The sequence below is a fragment of the Myxine glutinosa genome, chromosome 10, assembly GCF_964187855.1.
Source record: "Myxine glutinosa chromosome 10, kmMyxGlut1.1, whole genome shotgun sequence".
Taxonomy (NCBI): Eukaryota; Metazoa; Chordata; class Myxini; order Myxiniformes; family Myxinidae; genus Myxine; species Myxine glutinosa.
In genome coordinates, this window is record NC_136270.1 from 92,456,099 (window position 1) to 92,474,884 (window position 18,786).

At 51.8% G+C, this 18,786-nt stretch overlaps 1 protein-coding gene across 6 annotated transcripts in view; it reads right to left on the reverse strand.

Annotated features, from left to right (window-relative positions):
• LOC137433952 (phospholipid-transporting ATPase ABCA3-like) overlaps positions 1-18,786 on the reverse strand; it is a 180,493-nt gene that overhangs the window by 41,318 nt on the left and 120,389 nt on the right. For all 6 annotated transcript variants that reach the window (XR_010985765.2, XM_078785900.1, XM_068126462.2 and 3 more), the window contains 3 exons: positions 11,884-12,208; positions 11,496-11,772; positions 9,712-9,916 (listed from right to left, as the gene is read on the reverse strand). Coding sequence is in view for 5 of the 6 variants with exons in the window: in XM_078785900.1 (XP_078642026.1) it covers positions 9,712-9,916; positions 11,496-11,772; positions 11,884-12,208 (807 nt within the window). In the remaining variant the exon portion in view is untranslated. The remainder of the gene's footprint in view (positions 1-9,711; positions 9,917-11,495; positions 11,773-11,883; positions 12,209-18,786) is intronic.

The window sequence follows — 18,786 nt, forward strand, 5'->3', positions numbered from 1 at the left end:
GAATTCGGTTTTTAGAACCACAAGGTGTAAAGATGGTCAATTGGCAGGGCATGACCCCGGGTAGCTTAAAAGTTAATGTCAGTAGAGTAGTTAGGTAGAGAATTCCCTTCGCGCCATCCACATCCATTCACCGAGGATGACAAAGGTCCACACCAGCACCAAGGCTTTGTAAACTGTTGAGTGAGTAAGACGCATCACGACGTAAGAGGACATTGTGTTTGTTCCATTCCTTCCTTCCAGGGAGGGATTGGGAGACGAATTTGGAGTAGAGGGGGATATTGGAGACAGGACGTAGAGACGGATTTGAATTTGTAAATACAGGGAAGGGCAAGGGTAGTGTAAGCTGACATTGGGGGGTACGGACGGTTCGGGACGAGCTTGCTCTGCTTACTCTTCCGCGCCCCTCATGCTGCATTGCCTTGTATTGCTGTGTACCTCTGTGCCCTTTCTGCTTTGCCGGTTGTGCTTTGTCTCTCCCCCACCCCAGAACCATTTTGGAGGTGGAGCGGTGCAGCTGCACCTTGCTACACCTGTGCAGCACCCTTGCTGCACTTTGCTACACCTGTGCAGCTGAACTCGCAGAACTTTGCTGCCGTACCCTTTGCATTTGTTATAACTTTGCTGCACCTGTGCAGCACTTGCTGCCATAAACACTTTGCTGCACCACATTACACATTATGGCCCACAGGTTTTGTGGCCTCACACTTCTGCTGTGCAGCACTTTGCTGCAAACTCACCTTGCATCTTTGGACCACTTGTTTTGAGTGGCATCAATGTCACGCAGTTGGACCACATAGGGTTGGCCCTGCTGGCAAATACAATAAACACTTGTTGTGCATTTTTGTTATTTTTGTGTGCTAGGGCCGAGAAGAACTAAGTTTATTAAGCCCCAAAGAGCAGGAATGGCCTGTATGCCAGTCCAGGGGCTTGCCGGTTCGATATGTGCACACGGAAGACAGAAGATGCAGACACCAGCAGCAAAAATGTGACTTTTTGAAATGTGTTTTGTGCTTTGCTGTGCTTCTCTTCCCCTCCAATCTTCTTTCCAAAAAGGACAGGTCGTGGGTCATAGAATTGTAAATAAGGTTAGGTTTTGTGCTTATATATAAAAATGCTGCCCATCGGCTTTATGTTTAGTTTGAAAATAATTCTGCAATTCGGTTAATTGTGGGCGTGAGTCTGTTAGTTAGCTACTCAACGCAGTAGGTGGGACATATTTAGTGTTGTAAAACTGTCGCATACACGGGTTAGAGTATATGTTAGGGGGAACCACATCTAAGTGTCACATGTAATTAAAAGTTAGTCCCAAATATTTCTCAAAACCGGTCGTTCCAGTTTTTGTAGGCTCGACTCGGGGACGAGTCTGACGAGGGAGGGGGGCAGTGTTGCGGTTTTGAGTTTGTAAAGTGAGTCCAATAAAGGTTCAAGTTTGCCCCCCATAGTTAGTCACACAAGCACAATGTAGCCTCGCAATAGTATAGTTATGTCTTAGTATTTGCGAGCTTAGTTCCTTTCCATTGTTAGTCTGCGTTGAGTAGAGTCAGGAAAATAGGCCCTACTGCCACTGACTTTCCAGCTACTCTAGCCTCAATCTCTTTTTGCGCTAGACATGATAGGGCGAGTTAACACGAGGCAAGCTAGGAGGACCGGGGCGGAGTCGAGGGCGGAGTGGCAGAAGTGCTGACAGTAAGCACGAGCCGCCAATCATAGCTCAGAGGTAGTGACGGCGGCATTGCATCAGAGGGCGTGGTGAGAAGGATCGAGAGTGTTCCAGAAAGTTCGGGGGGCGTAGCTATAAAACCCACTGCGCGAAAGCCCTCGAGAGGACTGCAGCAAAGAGGGAGGGCTTGCATCGGAGGACTTGCAGCAAACAGGACTCGAACAAAGGACTAGCGCGGGAACACCGATGAGTAAAGGACTCCGGTTGCACAAGGTTTGGTGAGAGGACTTGAAGCAGAGAACTTGTACGAGAACGCGCGCGCACAAACCAGCTCGGAGGATCGAAGAAGACGAGTTGGCCGCGTGTGCGAATTGTACATATACGCGGGCGCAGCCAGCCACGCTTAAAACCGAGATACAGTGCAATTTGAGACGCATGAGTGAGAATGGCTGAGTAACCGCCAGCCGCGCTAAAGTCCGCCCTTTGCCGTTCCGCCCCATCATCTGCTTTGTTCGGGAGACGCGCTACTAGTCCCTGCCTTCGCCTGCCACCATCTTCGCGGGACGTGCCGGCGCCGTGGAGAGCCGGACGGGGACCATTTCTGAATGACCACGGTGACGCGTTGGGGAACATCTACCCATCTGCAATTCCCTGTGTGAGTGTGAGCCGGGCCCGTTGTCTGGCAAAAGTTACGACTGTCTAAGGCTACTCTGTGTCTCTTCGTCCCTGAACATTGTATATACGTGTGGGAAATAATTAAACCCCTTTGTTCTTCCTTTCTTCCTGAATCGATCGTTCCTGTGGTTTCCTCATTTGGCTAAGCGTGGCACGAGCACAACCGCTCTAATCGGGTTCCAACATCTAAGTAACTGTGCGGACCACGTGTACGCAATCCGCTCGGCGTACTCAAACCACACGTGGTTCATACGAGGCTTGTTTCCTTGCTCCCAGGGCAGTGCGGGGAATTAGGTACGAGCGACAAGTGGTCCCGAAACCCTACTCCGCGTGTGTCCGAGAGGGACGTCTCAAGTCTCGGTTCCGCCAAGCCCAGAAAGACAAGGGGATTAATCCCCCCTTGATAAGGGGATTAAGGGCGGCATAGAGAACCGTAACAATATATATATATATATATATATATATATATATATATATATATATATATATATATATATATATATATATATATATATCTATATATATATATATACATAAACATATATATATATATATATATATATATATATATAATATATATATATATATATATATATATATATATATATATATATATATATATATATATATATATATATAATATATATACTGTATATATATATATATAAATATATATATATATATATATATATATAAATATATAGACGTTTGACCAATCTGTTGTTGAGTGGTTCAGACCTGGAACCCTTCTTGTGAATGGAAGAATCATTTGCAAATTTTCAACATGAAAGTAGGAGACAATCTGAAAAATTGCTGGAGAAGAGTGGGGAAAAACGAGAGGATAGAGCTGAAGCATAGATTTTGAGATTTACAGTGACAGTGCCATCAGGACCAGTTACAGATGAGGTGGAAAGATTTACTAAGAACATTTCAACTTTCGTGGGAGAGAGGACGACATGTTGAAGAGGGCAATCTGCTCTGGAGGAAAAGGTGGGTCGGGAATGGTGGGATTGGTAACAAAGTCCTTGCAAAGACAATGTTGAGATATTTTTCACACATGCTACCTCTCTGCCAAATCTGCCAAAGAGAAGGCAGATTACAGACCAATCTGCCTTGATGAACTGCATATCATAGCCGTTCTGACTCTCAAAAACTACCAAGAAGACAAAACATTTCAAGAGAGCATGAACAGAAAAGCCAAGAGGAACACAGGAGTTGTTAGACAAGCTGAGCATGATTTGATATGACTAAATATAACAATGAATTCCATTTGGACTGGAGAGATGCAAGTAGGAAAAGAGACAGATTGAGTCAGGGCATCTGTATCTTTAAAAGGCCTTGGCTGCAAGTAGGACATCGTTTGAAGACTAATATTGGGCCAAATGTCATGGTAGAAATTGAACTTAAATTATAAAATATAATGTTTACAGGCTGATTGTAGTGAAATTATACCAAAGTTGAACCCAGGGGAGATACTCGCTTCAGCCACTGAAGGGCGTCTATAAAACCTTGGACATCTGCGACGCTGGGCCACTCCTGTGACATTTACTTTACATGTAGTCTTGAATGGTACGTATATGCTAGACTCGCACATATATGCTAGACTCGCTTGCTTTGACTATTATTATCGGTCCTCTCTGTATGATACCAAGATCCTGATATCTATTGCATGACTGTATTTTTACAGGATGATGCCAGAGATCTAATTGAGATTAAACCTACCTATGGGACAAAGTTGTGGACCTGATTGATTTTTCACAACATTTAATCTCAATTAAGATCTACGGAAATGGCGGGACACAAGATGATCAATGTACCGACACTCGGCTCCGACCCACAAGCTGAGGAATCGGGCTCGGTGTTCACTCACTGGCTCAAAACGCTGGAGAACCAGTTCGGCGCCCAGGATGCCGTACCCACCGCTGAAACGAAGCTGTCTGTGCTACAGACCAAAGTCGACCACCACGTTTACAGGAGCATCGCTCGATGTACGACGTACGATGCCGCCGTGGAAGAGCTAAAGCGACTCTACATTATGAAACGGAGCGTGGTGTACAACAGGCATCTGCTCGCCACGCGACGTCAACAGCCAACCGAGTCGATCGATCGCTTCGCTCAGGAGCTGCGGCACCTCCTCGCGGACAGTACTCAAGAGGTACGGACACACGAGCAAGTCCAGGACGATCTTGTCCGAGACGCTTTCGTCTCTGGGATCAGCTCTACAGATCTGAGGCTCAGGCTCTTGGAGACAGCTGACCTGACGTTCGCGGAGGCCCTACGGTTGGCCAACGGTTACACAGAGGCCCGGAAACAATCCACCACTTATGACCACGCACGGGTCGTCGCGGGGACTTCTCAACTCGCGCGACCGGAGAGGGCTACCGCCGAGGATACGGGTGCAGGCTCGACTGCGGCCGAGCCCCTGGCCGCTCCCGAGGTGGACTCGGATTCCGGCCTGGCAGCAGCTACAGCAGCCAGGCCCAGGCCTGACCAGAACGCGACGTGTTATTTTTGTGGCAATCGGCAGCATCCCAGGTCAGCGTGTCCGGCTCGGGAAGCCATATGCCATTTGTGTTCTACTAAAGGACATTTTGCGAAAGTGTGCAAGAAGACCGCGTGGGGCACACCAGCACGCGCGCCCTTGAATGGGCTTATCGCTGAGCCAACGGAACGAGCACAGAACGGGGCGCCTCACCCGGCTTTGATGAGCGGTCCTCCTCCTCGCGGGCCCCTGGCTGCACGCACGTCCTTGGTGAGATACACCGGGCCGCCGAAACAAATGGCGCAAACGCGACCGGCCGCGGAGCAACTGACCTTGACTGGCGTTCGAATGCCTTCCTCCAACAAACAAAAAGTTCCGGCTTTGAAAGCTCCTCCTGTTGAGCAACAAACGCTGCACGTGACACAAGCGCCATCTGACGGCTGTTCGTACGAACTACACGCTCTTGCTCCAGCACGTGAAAGTACAATTGACTGCGATCTTTCGCACGGGACATGAGCGCCATCTGACGGCAGATCGTACGAACTACACGCTCTTGCTCCGGCACGACCAACTATGCGTTTGGCATGGGGGCCCTCCGGAGGCTCCTCGAACGACCGGAAAACTGCAGCCGGTGTGGGATCCACGTGCGAGGCGCGATCTTCTCGCTCGGACGGCGCAATACCTGCCGGATCTTCTGGCCTTGATCAGGCCATTATCCCGCTCTTGGTCGAAGGCATTTTTGCGCGGGCCCTAATCGACACAGGATCTACGGATAGTTTCATCGATCAGCAGCTGGTGCGTCAACATGGGTGGCCGGTCATCGGGACTACACGACGGATCTTCATGGCCTCCCAAGGACTTCGGCTCAGCACGAAGGGGGAATGTCGATTGAAACTTGTGATAAAGGGACGCATGTTTTCCGATGTACATCTCATGGTCTTGCCTGCATTATGTGCGGACATCCTGTTAGGACACGATTTTCTTAAGCGACATGGACGTTTGGAAATTGAATTCGGTGGGACGGACACGCTTGCTGTGTGTGCACTCGCGAAAATGGAAATTGAGCCTCTTTCGCTGTTCCCCAACCTGACCACTGACTGCACTCCTGTCGTGGTAAAATCATGGCACTACTCACGAGCGGACGCGCAATTCATTGCGGAAGAAACGGCCCAACTCTTGAAGGACGGTGTTATCGAACCTAGCCGGTCGCCGTGGCGGGCACAGGTCTTAGTGGTGTGAAGTGAGGCCCATCGCCGGCGCATGGTAATCGACTACTCACAGACGGTTAATCGCTTTACACAGCTGGACGCCTACCCCTTACCGGGGATGGACGCGCTAGTACGACAGGTGGCCCAGTACTCCGTCTACAGCACTCTTGATCTGCGTAGTGCGTATCATCAGATCCCCATCTCTAGGGCTGATCGCATCTATACCGCCTTCGAATCGGGTCAAAGGTTATACCAGTTCACCCGATTACCTTTTGGGGTAACGAACGGGGTCTCCTGTTTTCAGAGGGCTATGGACGACCTCGTTACTAAGGAGAACTTGACAGATGTCTTTGTCTATCTGGACAACTTACGGTTTGTGGGTATGACCAGGAGCATCACGATGCTAATCTGAAGCGCTTCCTCGAGGTCGCGCATAGGTATTGCCTAACCATGAATGAGGCTAAGTGTCGTTACTCTCAACGCACGACAGATCTTCTGGGGTACACCATGACCCATGGCTCAGTCTCTCCGGATAAGGAGCGTCTGCGACCTTTGCTTGATATGGCCCCGCCCGGCGATCGAGCTTCGCTGAAGCGAGCTCTCGGGCTGTTCGCCCACTATTCGAAGTGGGGGCAAAATTTCTCTGTGAAGCTCCGCCCCCTCATGGCCTGCGACACGTTCCCCATGAGCCCGGCCACCTTGGCGGCCTTCGGGGGCCTTAAGGCCGACATCGCGGGCGCCGCTGTGGCGATGATCGACGAGAGCGAATCTTTCGTCTTGGAAAGTGATGCCTCGGATCATGCGATAGCGGCGACTCTCTCCCAGGGGGGGGCGCCCTGTGGCTTTCTTTTCGCGGACTCTCACCTCTGCTGAGCGGAGGCATTCGTCTGTCGAAAAGGAAGCGTACGTGATCGTCGAGTCGATTCGGCGATGGCGACCGTACTTACTCGGGCGATGCTTCCAAATCATCATGGACCAACAAAGCGTTGCGTTCATGTACGACACCTTACATGCTCAACGTATTAAGAATGAGAAAATCACTCGCTGGCGTATCGAACTTGCCGACTTCTGCTACACCATCAAATACCGCCAGGGGAAGGATAACCTGGTCGCCGACGCTTTATCGAGGCTGGCTACGTGCGCGGGGATCGTAACTTTGGAAGGGCTGCGCGCTTTGCACGACACTATGTGTCATCCAGGGGTGGCGCGTTTCGCTCATTTCGTGCGTAGAGGTAATCTGCCGTACTCGATTGAAGAAATCCGCCGGATCTGCCGAGACTGCGCTATATGTGCGGAACTCAAGCCGCGTTTTTACAACCCTCCCATGGGGACGCTGGTTAGGGCTACTAGACCGTGGGAGAGATTGGCAATGGATTTCAAACGCCCACTGCCGGTGTCGAGCAACTCTCGTTATCTGCTCACTATCGTTGATGAGTACTCGTGATTCCCTTTTGCTTATACGTGCGGGGATATGACGGCAGCCACGGTCATACGGTGCCTGCAGAATTTGTTTTCTATGTTTGGATATCCGGCCTACGTGCATACCGATCGGGGTGCGGTGTTCCTGTCGCAGGAGGTGCGAGGTTATTTGCTCCAAAATAATGTTGCTTCGAGTTACACCACACCGTACAGACCCCAGGCGAATGGGCAGATCGAACGCTTCAATGGGATTATATGGAGGGCCGTCATGCTAAGCCTCTGGACCCTCGGCCGGGGTCTCGATAAATGGGCTTGGTCGCTACCTGCGGCCCTGAACTCGATCAGGGCTCTCCTATGTACGGCCACCAACCAGACTCCTCACGAAAGACTGTTCCACCACCCTAGAAGCTCGGGTAGTATCCGATCTTTACCCAGCTGGCTCGCTGAGCCGGGGCCGGCCTATCTCAAACGAGCAGTGCGCACAAGCAAGTACGACCCCTTTGTGGATAAGGTGCAGGTACTCCAGGCTAATCCCGAGCATGCGCGTGTGATGACGGCAGATGGACGCGAGTCCACTGTCTCCGTACGCCATCTCGCCCCTTGTGGGGTCATCGACCCTTATAGGGATATCGACGAACCGATCTACGAGTCTATGGACTCTACCAAAGCTTCCTCTATGGAACCTTTGCCGTCACCTCTGTCGTCACCTACACCCCTGCCTGAAGGCTCTGAGGTTCCCCCTCTGACACCTGCCTCCAGCGGCTACTCCGACGCAGGGGACTCCGGGTTTGTGGACGCCGTACCCGGTAGTTTCCGGACACGGGCTGGCAGGGTAGTTCGCCACCCCGACCGCTATGGGTGGACCGACTGACATGGAATGACGTACCCAATCAATTAACGCTGACGCACGCTTGCGATCTGCCTAGCGGCAGTATAGTTCTAACGGCGGGGAGAATGTAGTGAAATTATACGAAAGTTGAACCCAGGGGAGATACTCGCTTCAGCCACTGAAGGGCGTCTATAAAACCTGGGACATCCGCGACGCTGGGCCACTCCTGTGACATTTACTTTACATGTAGTCTTGAATGGTACGTATATGCTAGAGTCGCACATATATGCTAGACTCGCTTGCTTTGACTATTATTATCGGTCCTCTCTGTATGATACCAAGATCCTGATATCTATTGCATGACTGTATTTTTACAGGATGATGCCAGAGATCTAATTGAGATTAAACCTACCTATGGGACAAAGTTGTGGACCCGATTGATTTTTCACAACACTGATTATTGTCGACTAACCAGAATCTCCACGAAGTTTTATCATAATCCTTCCACAATGTTTTGAAATATCAAGCTATCGGTTTTATTGGCTTTAGCCCTATAACCCAATGGTGAAGAATCACTTGAAAAAATCATGTCAACCTGCCATCAATTATTTACCTCTTCAATCAGCCTCAGAGGAAAAAGAAGAGGAAACCTAAATTAAATGTGCTGTGAATTAAAAACTTAAATGTGCTGTTGCAAATTGGCAGGGTTTCATATTGTGCAGCATAACATTCGTTTTTTTTTTTTACCTCCATCATCGAAGGTGGATGGAGCTTATATTTTCACCCCTGTCTATGAACAGGATATCTGAAAAAGTTGTGGTCAGATTTGGACGAAATTTGGTGGAGAGGATGGGTGTGTGACAGGGACGAAATGTTTAGATTTGGGTGAAGATACGGATCCAGATACTATAATTTTAAAGTGATTCTTCACCATTGAGGCCTGAGGTTAAAAACGATATACAACATGATATCTCAAAAAGTTATGGAGGAAATATCTACTTGCTTTACCTACCAGTGTGAAACTTATCAGTATATACAATTGACAGTTAATGCAAACAATTTGCAACATATTATACCTATTACATTCCCAGGTTATCAATATCGAATTTATGATAAGCCAATAGGATTTTCACCTACAACATGTGTGTCTTATGGTGGTAAATAAAGAGCTAAGTACGTTTTTTACAATCATATTATCAAATTCCTCTTAATGAGAGTAGAATGAAAAAGTAGAATTCTTATCAAATTATTCTATACTGCAAAATGAACAATGATGAACAAGTCTTTCAAGATTTTTTTTTAAACAGTGGTACAACAAGCAGGACAATGAGACTTAAGTACAAAATAATTGGACACGCATGTACTGTGGAAGCCGGCTTATGAAGTCGACATTGGTGAGAAGATGGTATTGGTGAGCAGACATAGATGTAGCACTTGCCAAAATAAGACAGGAAGTCAGTAGGAAGGTGAGAAAGTCACAGAGCAGGGCAGAAAGCCAGTAGGCGAGTGGCGAAGCACCGCTGACAAACTGCAGATGTTTTGCTTTGCTTGTGCGCTCAGCCACCAACAGAAGAGAAAACGAACTTGCGAGCGTGGCCAGGCCGTACATAAGGTTGAAAGCAATCGCAAAACCATTGCTGCCCCTGTCGGAATGCAGACAAAGTTAGAGTATTTGTAGAATCTTTACTCAAGACTTAAATCAAAAATAAACATGCATGGACAAATATTATCTTGTATGTGTTCATCAGCATAGGCAAACATGCTTCTGAATACAGTAAATGCAAAGTTACCAGAAAAATTGGACATGGTTCTGTCGTAATAATTTACCGATTTTCTATTGGTATTATTTGCCTAATGAGAGGGAGGAAGAGATAGACAGATAGATTTAAAAATAACAACAAAAAACCACCTTTAGAGGCCATTTTTCCCCGCAGAGCGGGGGTTGGCCTTTTTTGGGCACCGTGGTCCCTTTTTTGAGATGCCCTTCTCAAAAGCCGGATGTCCTTCCTGCCGCCAACCCTGTTAGCCGTCTCTTGCGACACACAGGGAATTACCAGTGTACTGGTACTCAATTTGCCGACCTCGGAAGTATGATAGGCTGCGTCAACCGCCCTGGCGTTAATTCAGCGATCGACCGGGATTCGAACCCAGGATCCTCGGATCCCAAGCCAGCACCTTAACCGCTAAGCCAACACCAGGCTTAGATAGACAGATATATAGTAAGTGAGTAATTTCTTCAGCTTACTTACTGCCCGTTTCAATGGCCATCCGGCCACCAGCTGAAAACTCTACTAACTGAACTTCTCTGAAAGTCGAGTCCACAACCTTAGTTGTATCCAACGGTCATCGAAAAGGTAGGAAAGAGATTTGAAAAGTGTCTTCTGGTTTTACTACATTTTGAGGACAAAAATGCATATACACTGCTGTGCAAAAGTCATCGACATTTTGCATTTTTCTACACCGATTCATAAAGAAACTAAAACTTTGTTTTCAATGCAAGCACACCTTTATGAGAAAGGAAATCTTATTCGGATAATCAAATTTATACACAATATACCTTGATATCAACTAATAGCAATATACCTTGATATCAACTAAGAGGAAAATAAATGTTTTTTGAGTGTCCCACTCAAAGCCCTGACTTGAACCCAATTGAACATTTATGGCGAGACTTGAAGATGGCAGTCCATCAACGATCCCCATCAAACTTGGCAGAACTAGCACAATTTTCACTTGAAGAATGGGCAAATATTTCACCATCTCAGTATGCAAAGCTGGTAGAGACCTACCCAAAAGACTCATAGCAGTCATTGCTGCAAACGATGCTTCCACCAAGTACTGACCTAAGGGGCTGAATACCTTTGCAACCAGTGAATTTTGATTTGTACATGTTTTTTGCAGGTATTCCTGATATTTAACCTCCTTCAAGAATGACAGTGTTTAGTTTGATCTCTTCAATTATGGATAAAAAAAGTTCATTTGGAAAAATTGTTTCTACATAATTCCTAATTCATCTCAATATGGCATTATTGGTAGGGGTTGAATACTTTCGCAGGCCAACTGAATATAGTTGCAGTAAGAGACCTACCAAAAAAGACTGAAAATGGCAGTCATTGTTGCATATGAATAAATAATCCGAGCATATTTTACAAAATAAAATGTACAGAAGCAGTAATCCTATTTCCGGAATTCATGAAGAATGTATTACAAACAAGTGTGTACATCTGGAATTCCTCATCAAGGTTTGCAGAATCGCTTGGAGGCAGGGGGTGGTTTGTGACTGTCAGGGAGAATCCCGGCCCAGCAAGGAGTCTGAGGATCGCGTTCTCAAGTAGCAGCAGAGCTGTGGCCGGTGTATGGTATGCCTGGTTGTTGAAGAGGGCCGTGCACTCTGTGTGGTTTGTTGCGTCGTCGTGGAAAACAGCCGCCACCAGGTATTGGTGGTTGAAAGATCCACCTTGTTTTTTCGCTTTGCTCTTCAGATAGTCAATCATGTTAGCTGTACACATAACACAGCATTAGATAACTCTTGTTTGGCATTACACCAGGAAGCATCAAGGGATATCTTTTTTAAACGAAAATGATAACTATGTGCAACTCTACATCTCACCTGTGAAATTGGCCTCTGTGTTTATATCAAATGCTGTTGTTGAGGAATTGTGGAATTGAGCAGCAAATTCCTGACTGAGAGTTTGGGCAAATCCAGAGCCCAAGGAGTCCACAGCATAGGAAACCATGTTTGAGCCATACCTCTCCAGCGTCATATTGAGTGCTGGTTGCTGGTTATTTCTTGGCATTAGCTCGATGACTAGCAAGGACATAAGTGTAAATACTAATGGCACGGCTACCTGAGCGACCAGAACTAGCCAGTGACGTGGAGTGTAGAGCAAACGCTTCCTCATCAGCACAACAAATTGCTGAGCCCAAAGTGAAACCTGCTCAACACATGCAGAATAACAAATAAATAACAATGACATTTCATTTAAAGAAAAAATAACCAATGCTGCATTAGAGAGACAATCTAATCAAATGGTAACATCCAGTTAGTGGTTAATCTTTTTTTTCTTTTTTTTTGTATACAAGATCGAGGCTCGTTTAAGAGCTAACATTAATAAAAATTTTAAAAACGGACACACAAAACATACAATAAAGGGAGTGGGAGACAATATGGGGAGAGAGAGGGAAGCACATGAGTACAACAGCAGAGAACAGGGACATCAGAAGATCTGTGGGAGGGAGAGGGCTTGGGGGGAGGAGGCATGGTAAGGGGGAGAGGTATAAAACACATGGACAATGCTAGAACTTCCAGGAAAGAAGTTGGTATTTCACAAAAGTGGATCTGGGGTGGATTAACGGGGGTAGAAGAGATCAAAGATGGGGGAAGATAAGAGATGGTGGTGAACAGCTGTTTTAAAGACCTGGAGGGAGGAGTGGGATTCAAGAGAGTGAGGGAGTTTGTTCCAGAGGCGGGAGTAAAGAGGAATGTATGAGTGAAGGTGAATGGAGGGTCTTAATTTTGGCAATTTCACCAGAAGAGGGTTGCAGGCAGATCTTGTGCGACCTGTAGGAATATTTGGGGGACAGAGCACAGATATAGCTGGGGGAGCAAGGCCGGATAGGAGTCAGTAGCAAACAGAAAGACCACCAACCTGCCTGCGGTGAGAGTGTGAAAGGCCGTCACAATCAGCTTCATCACGGGAGATTCCAATGATTCTGGAAGCTTTGGTTTCAACAGCGTGAAGCCGAGCTAGGTGTGAGGCAGGAGCACCAGCCCAGAGGGGAGAGCAGTATTCCATTGAGCTGTCGATGAAAGCCATGTATGTGGTGAGGAGCTCAGGTGTGCCAAGGAAGGACTTCGCATGACGGATGATGCCCATTTGGCTTTGGAGGCAAGATTGGAAATGTGGTTTTCCCAGGAAAGATCATGGCAGATAGTGAGACCCAAAAGCTTGAGTGACAGAACTTCTTGGAGAGGATTGTTGAGAAAGTAGATGGGAGGGTTGTCCCGTCGGTCTTTACAGAGAGACATCAGTAAGAGTTCAGCAAGAGTGTGAGATTTGTTAGGATTGAAAGACATGTTCCACTTGTTTGACCAGTCTGTGATTTTGTCCAGGTCTGCAGAGAGTGAGGAGGCTGCAGACTGCCGATCTGAGGGATGAGGAATGGAGCGGCAGAGAGTGGAGTCATCAGCAAAGAGATAGAGAGGATTTTCCAGAGAGTCGGAGAGATCATTGATGAAAAACTAGAAAAAGCACAGGGCCCAGAACACTGCCTTGGGGAACTCCAGCCTGAACAGGAAGGGGAGATGAGAGAAAACCATTCAGGGCCACACGTTGACTTCGACCAGAGAGGAAGTCCGCAAGCCATGCGTGGAGATTTCCATGAATACCATAGGAGGAGAGTTTGGTGAGCAGAGTGGGGTGCCAGACCGTATCGAAGGCACGTGTAAGTATTGAACGAAGTATCACGTATCGAAGGCACATCATGAACTGTTTGCAAGTTTGTGTGCAAGTTCAAACCACTGAAAGGAAGGAGAGTTTGCAACAAAAAAAAAAATGAAACAAATTACCCAAATATTCTTACTCTGCAACAAATTATATGCGAAAAACAAGACAGTAATAATAATAATGCAGAGACTCAATGGAGTATATAGATTACAGTAGATCTGAGAACCAGTACAGATGCGCCACTCACTCATCACTGCCACACAGTATCGTTTCAACAGATTTTTGTGTTCCTTCTGGAATGTGCGGGACGAATGAGTCACCACATAAATTCTCACTTCCTTTATATATCAAAAGAAAATCCGTAATGGTTTATATATGTAGTAAACGTTTACATGTCTAATCATTATTGTTGCTTAATTTGGATGTTAACTTGTAGGCTTTGCAGCATACCTTGCATAAAACGCAGGTGGTGCGAGCAAACACACACTCAGGAACAGGTGCGAATAACTTTGATATAATACACATTCATAGTACAAAATCTAGTGGTGGTTCGTGGACAGACCGTGGCTGCTGGTTGTATCATTTTCTGAGGGCGCGGCTGCCGTATGACCGGCTGAGTCAACCCACCTGGTGTTAATTCAACAGCAGGTGTTAAATTGATTTAAATCCATTCAGCTGCGCCCAAGTTAGCACATTTTTACCTGACATGACCTTTGGCCTTTGACCCCAGGACCCAAAAATCGAGTCAGTTAATCTTTACATTAAAGCGCGGCGTTACGTGCGCTGCTTGTGAGCAAGGAGGAAGCGGACAAGCGGTAACATATAAACGTCTTTATTGTAAGACGACACTGTAACACTGAACTCCTCCGGGCTGGTCGCCCGGTGTATATCATGAGGCCACGCCTACCCCTCGGGCGTGGCCACCGCCCACTTGGTGCGTGGAATGATGTCACCACGCCAGTGGGCTTTTGTGTCCGCCACACGCGCCCCCCCAGAATTCCCGCGCACCTGGAGGGCCAGTTTGTGGGGCAGTCGAATGACCCGGCCGAAGCGCCCCCTGGCGATCGGCGGCGTCCGGGGTGCAGGGATACCAGGTGGGATGCCCTGGCTGCCCCTGGGATGGGTGCAGGACCGGGGGGCGCCGTGGCGGCGGGGCTGGGCGGTGCCGGGGGTCTGCCCGCAGGAGGGCGGCCCCGACGTGGGGGTCGGGCCACTGGCGGTGGATGGTCCACATTGAGGTGGGCCGGCTTGAGGCGGTCTACCGAAACGCGGTCAGGAGTACCGCCGATGTCCAGGGTGAAGTGCTTCGCCCCGGTCTCCAGCACGCGGAAAGGCCCGTCGTACGGGGGCCGCAGTGGTGTCCGATGGGCATCGTGGCGGACGAAGACGTACTCCGCCGTGCGAAGCTCCGGGGCGACGTGCGTCGGTGGGTGCCCGTGGCATGCCGTTGGCACCGGGGCGAACCTCTGGGCGGTCTCTTGCAGAGCGGAGCGCTGCTGTGCCGCGGACCATGGTGCCGTGGAGTCGGGGAGGAACTCGCCCGGCACCCGCAGCGGTTGCCCGAAGACCAACTCCGCCGCGGATGCGCGCAGGTCCTCCTTGGGCGCCGTCCGGAGGCCCAGCAGGACCCAGGGGAGCCTGTCGACCCAGCCGCCGTCGCGGAGGGTGGCCCGGAGCGTGGCCTTCAATGAGCGGTGAAATCGCTCACACAGGCCGTTAGCCTGGGGGTGGTAGGCCGTGGTTTGGTGCAGCCGGACCCCGAGCCCCTGCGCAACCGCCCCCCAGAGCTCCGAGGTGAACTGGGGGCCGCGGTCGGATGAGATGTCTGAGGGGGCGCCGAACCGGGCGACCCAGGTGGCGATGAAAGCCTGCGCGACATCGGCCGCCGTTGTCGACGCCAAGGGCACGGCCTCCGGCCACCGGGTGGTGCGGTCCACCATGGTGAGGACGTGGGTGAAACCCCGCGAGGGGGGCAGAGGTCCCACCAGGTCCACGTGGACGTGGTCAAACCGGCGTTCCGGCACCGTGAACGGGGCCAACGGGGCCTGGGTGTGCCGGTGCACCTTGGCGCGCTGGCACGCGAGGCATGTCCTGGCCCAGCCGCGGACGGCCTTCCGGAGGCCATGCCAGACGAACTTGTCGGCGATCAGCCTTTGGGAGGCCCTCGCGCCCGGGTGGGACAGGCCGTGGATGGCGTCAAACACCTGGCGCTGCCAGCCCGCGGGCACAATGGGGCGAGGACCCCGAGGGAGACGTCGCACAAGAGGGCCGCGCCCGCGCCGTCGAACGGCACCTCGGTGACGCGGAGGCCCGTGACGGCGGTCCGCAAGGCCTGGACGTCGGGGTCAGCGGCCTGGTCCGCTGCCATCCGGGCATAGTCGATGCCGAGGTGGACTGCGTGGGCGACGGCCCGGGAAAGGCCATCCGCCACCGGGTTGTCCTTCCCCACGACGTGCTGGATGTCCGTCGTGTACTCGGACACGGCCGAGAGGTGACGCTGCTGCCGGGCCGACCACGGCTCGGTGACCTTGCCCATCGCGAAGATCAGCGGCTTGTGGTCGACGAAGGCAGTGAACGCCCGGCCCTCGAGCAGATGGCGGAAGTGCCTGACCGCCAAGTGAAGTCCGAGCAACTCGCGGTCGAAGGTACTGTAACGGCGTTCGGGCGGGCGAAGCTGCCGGCTAAAGAACGCCAGCGGTTGCCAAGCTCCACGCACCCATTGCTCGTGCACCGCGCCCACCGCGTAGTCCGAGGCATCGGTGGTGAGGGCGATCGGTGCATCGGGCGCCGGGTGCGCGAGCATGGTGGCGTTAGCCAAGGCGAGCTTCGCGCCCGTGAACGCCGTGTCCATCTGCTCGGTCCAGGTAACGTCGCCTTTGCCCGGCTTACCTCGGAGAGCTTCGTGCAGGGGGCGCAGGAGCTGGGCGATACGGGGCAGGAACCGATGGTAAAAGTTCACCATGCCCAGGAACTCCTGCAGCCCTCTGATCGTGCGGGGGCGCGGAAACCCCTTCACCGCCTCCACCTTGGCCGGCAGGGGGACGGCTCCGTGCCTGGTGACACGGTGCCCCAGAAAATCGATTGTGGCGGCGCCGAACCGGCACTTTGCGGGGTTCACAATCAGGCCATGCTGGCCCAGGCGTTCGAAGAGCGTGCGGAGGTGGCGTAGGTGCTCTTCGTGGGACGCGCTGGCGACGAGGATATCGTCCAGGTAGACGTAGACAAAATCCAAGTCGCGCAGGACGCTGTCCATCAGTCGCTGGAACGCCTGAGCCGCATTCTTCAGACCGAAGGGCATGCGCAGGAACTCGAAGAGTCCGAATGGCGTGATGACCGCCGTCTTCGGGACGTCCTCCGGCCTGACGGGGACCTGATGGTAGCCGCGTATGAGGTCCACCTTCGAGAAGAAGGACCTGCCCGCCAAACGGGCGGAAAAGTCCTGAATGTGGGGGACGGGGTAGCGGTCGGGAGTCGTGGCGTCATTGAGACGGCGATAGTCCCCGCACGGTCGCCATCCCCCGCCGGGCTTCGGCACGATGTGCAGCGGCGACGCCCAAGCGCTCTCTGAGCGCCGAACGATGCCGAGTCGCTCCAGGGTAGCGAACTCCGCTTTTGCCACCGCCAGCTTCGTCGGCTCGAGGCGGCGTGCCCGGGCGTAGACCGGTGGCCCGACGGTGGGGATGTGATGGGCCACCCCGTGCTTGACGGCCCCCGCCGAGAAGGTGGGCCGCGTGAGGGCCGGGAAGCCGGCGAGGAGGCGGGTGAATGCGTCCGCTGCCGGAAGCGTACAGACCAACGTGGCCGGAACCGAATCGTTCGGCAAGCCGCTTGGCAAGCCGCTCGTTGAGCTGGGCAACGCACATGCGAGCGAGCTGAACGTCTCGGCCTGGACAAGCCGTCTGCGCTTGACGTCGACCAGGAGCCCATTAGCGCACAGGAAGTCCGCGCCAAGCAGTGCCATGGGCACGTCGGCGGTGACGAACGTCCATCGGAAAACCTGCCCTCCAAACCGCAGAGAGAGGCAGCGTTTTCCGTACGTACGGATGGGCGTCCCGTTCGCGGCAAGCAGCGCGGGGGCCCCACCCGCGGCGTGCTTGTCTGACGTGCCGGCGGGAATGACACTCACCTGTGCTCCCGTGTCGCACAGGTAACGGCGCCCGGAGAAGGTGTCCGTTATGAACAGCAGGCTGCTCGAACGGCCGGCGCTCATCGCCACAATTGAGCGCCGGCCCGGGCGTTTCCCGACCCGTTGAAGGAGCACGGCGGATGACACCGCCGAGCTTCGTGGCCGAACTTGGCGTGGAACCAGCACCAGGTGGTGGAGCTGGAGGAGCGCGGCTGGCTCCGCCAGGCCGGTGGAGTCGACGGGTTTCCCCGCGGTGGCGGTTTTCGCCGCGGCGGTGGGCGGGGCGTGGCGGCGTTCACGAGGTGCGTATCAGCATGCTGCTGAACCACAGCGTGCTGTAGAAGATGATGCTGTGGAACATCAGCGTGCTGTAGAAGATGATGCTGTGGAACATCAGCGTGCTGTAGAAGATGATGCTGTGGAACATCAGCGTGCTGTAGAAGATGATGCTGTGGAACATCAGCGTCGAAGGCCGTGACGGCCACGCCAACGCTCGCCCGCGTGTCCGAAGCGGCGAAGTACTTGTCCGCCTCGGCCGCCAATGCTCGGGGTTCCGTTAGCCCGGTCCCGGCCAACGCGAGGCGAACCTGCGCTGGAAGTTGGCGACGGAAAAGCGCCCGGAATAGCGAACCGGGGGCTTCGTCGCCCAACAGTGACAGCATATGGTCCATTCGGACCGACGGGCGCGTCTCACCGAGCTCGGGGAGATCCAGGAGGCGATCGGCCCGTGCGTCGTCCGTGAGGCCGAACGTGGCTAGGAGTAGCCGCTTGAGTGCCTCGTACTTGTGGCCGTCCGGTGGGTGGCGAAGGACGGACACAACTCGAGCGGCCGTGCCGGGCCCGAGGGAGGCGACGACATGGCAGTAGCGCAGGTCGTCGTTGGTGAGGCGCCGAAGCTGAAATTGGGCTTCGGCTTGAACGAACCAGACTTCGGCCTGGG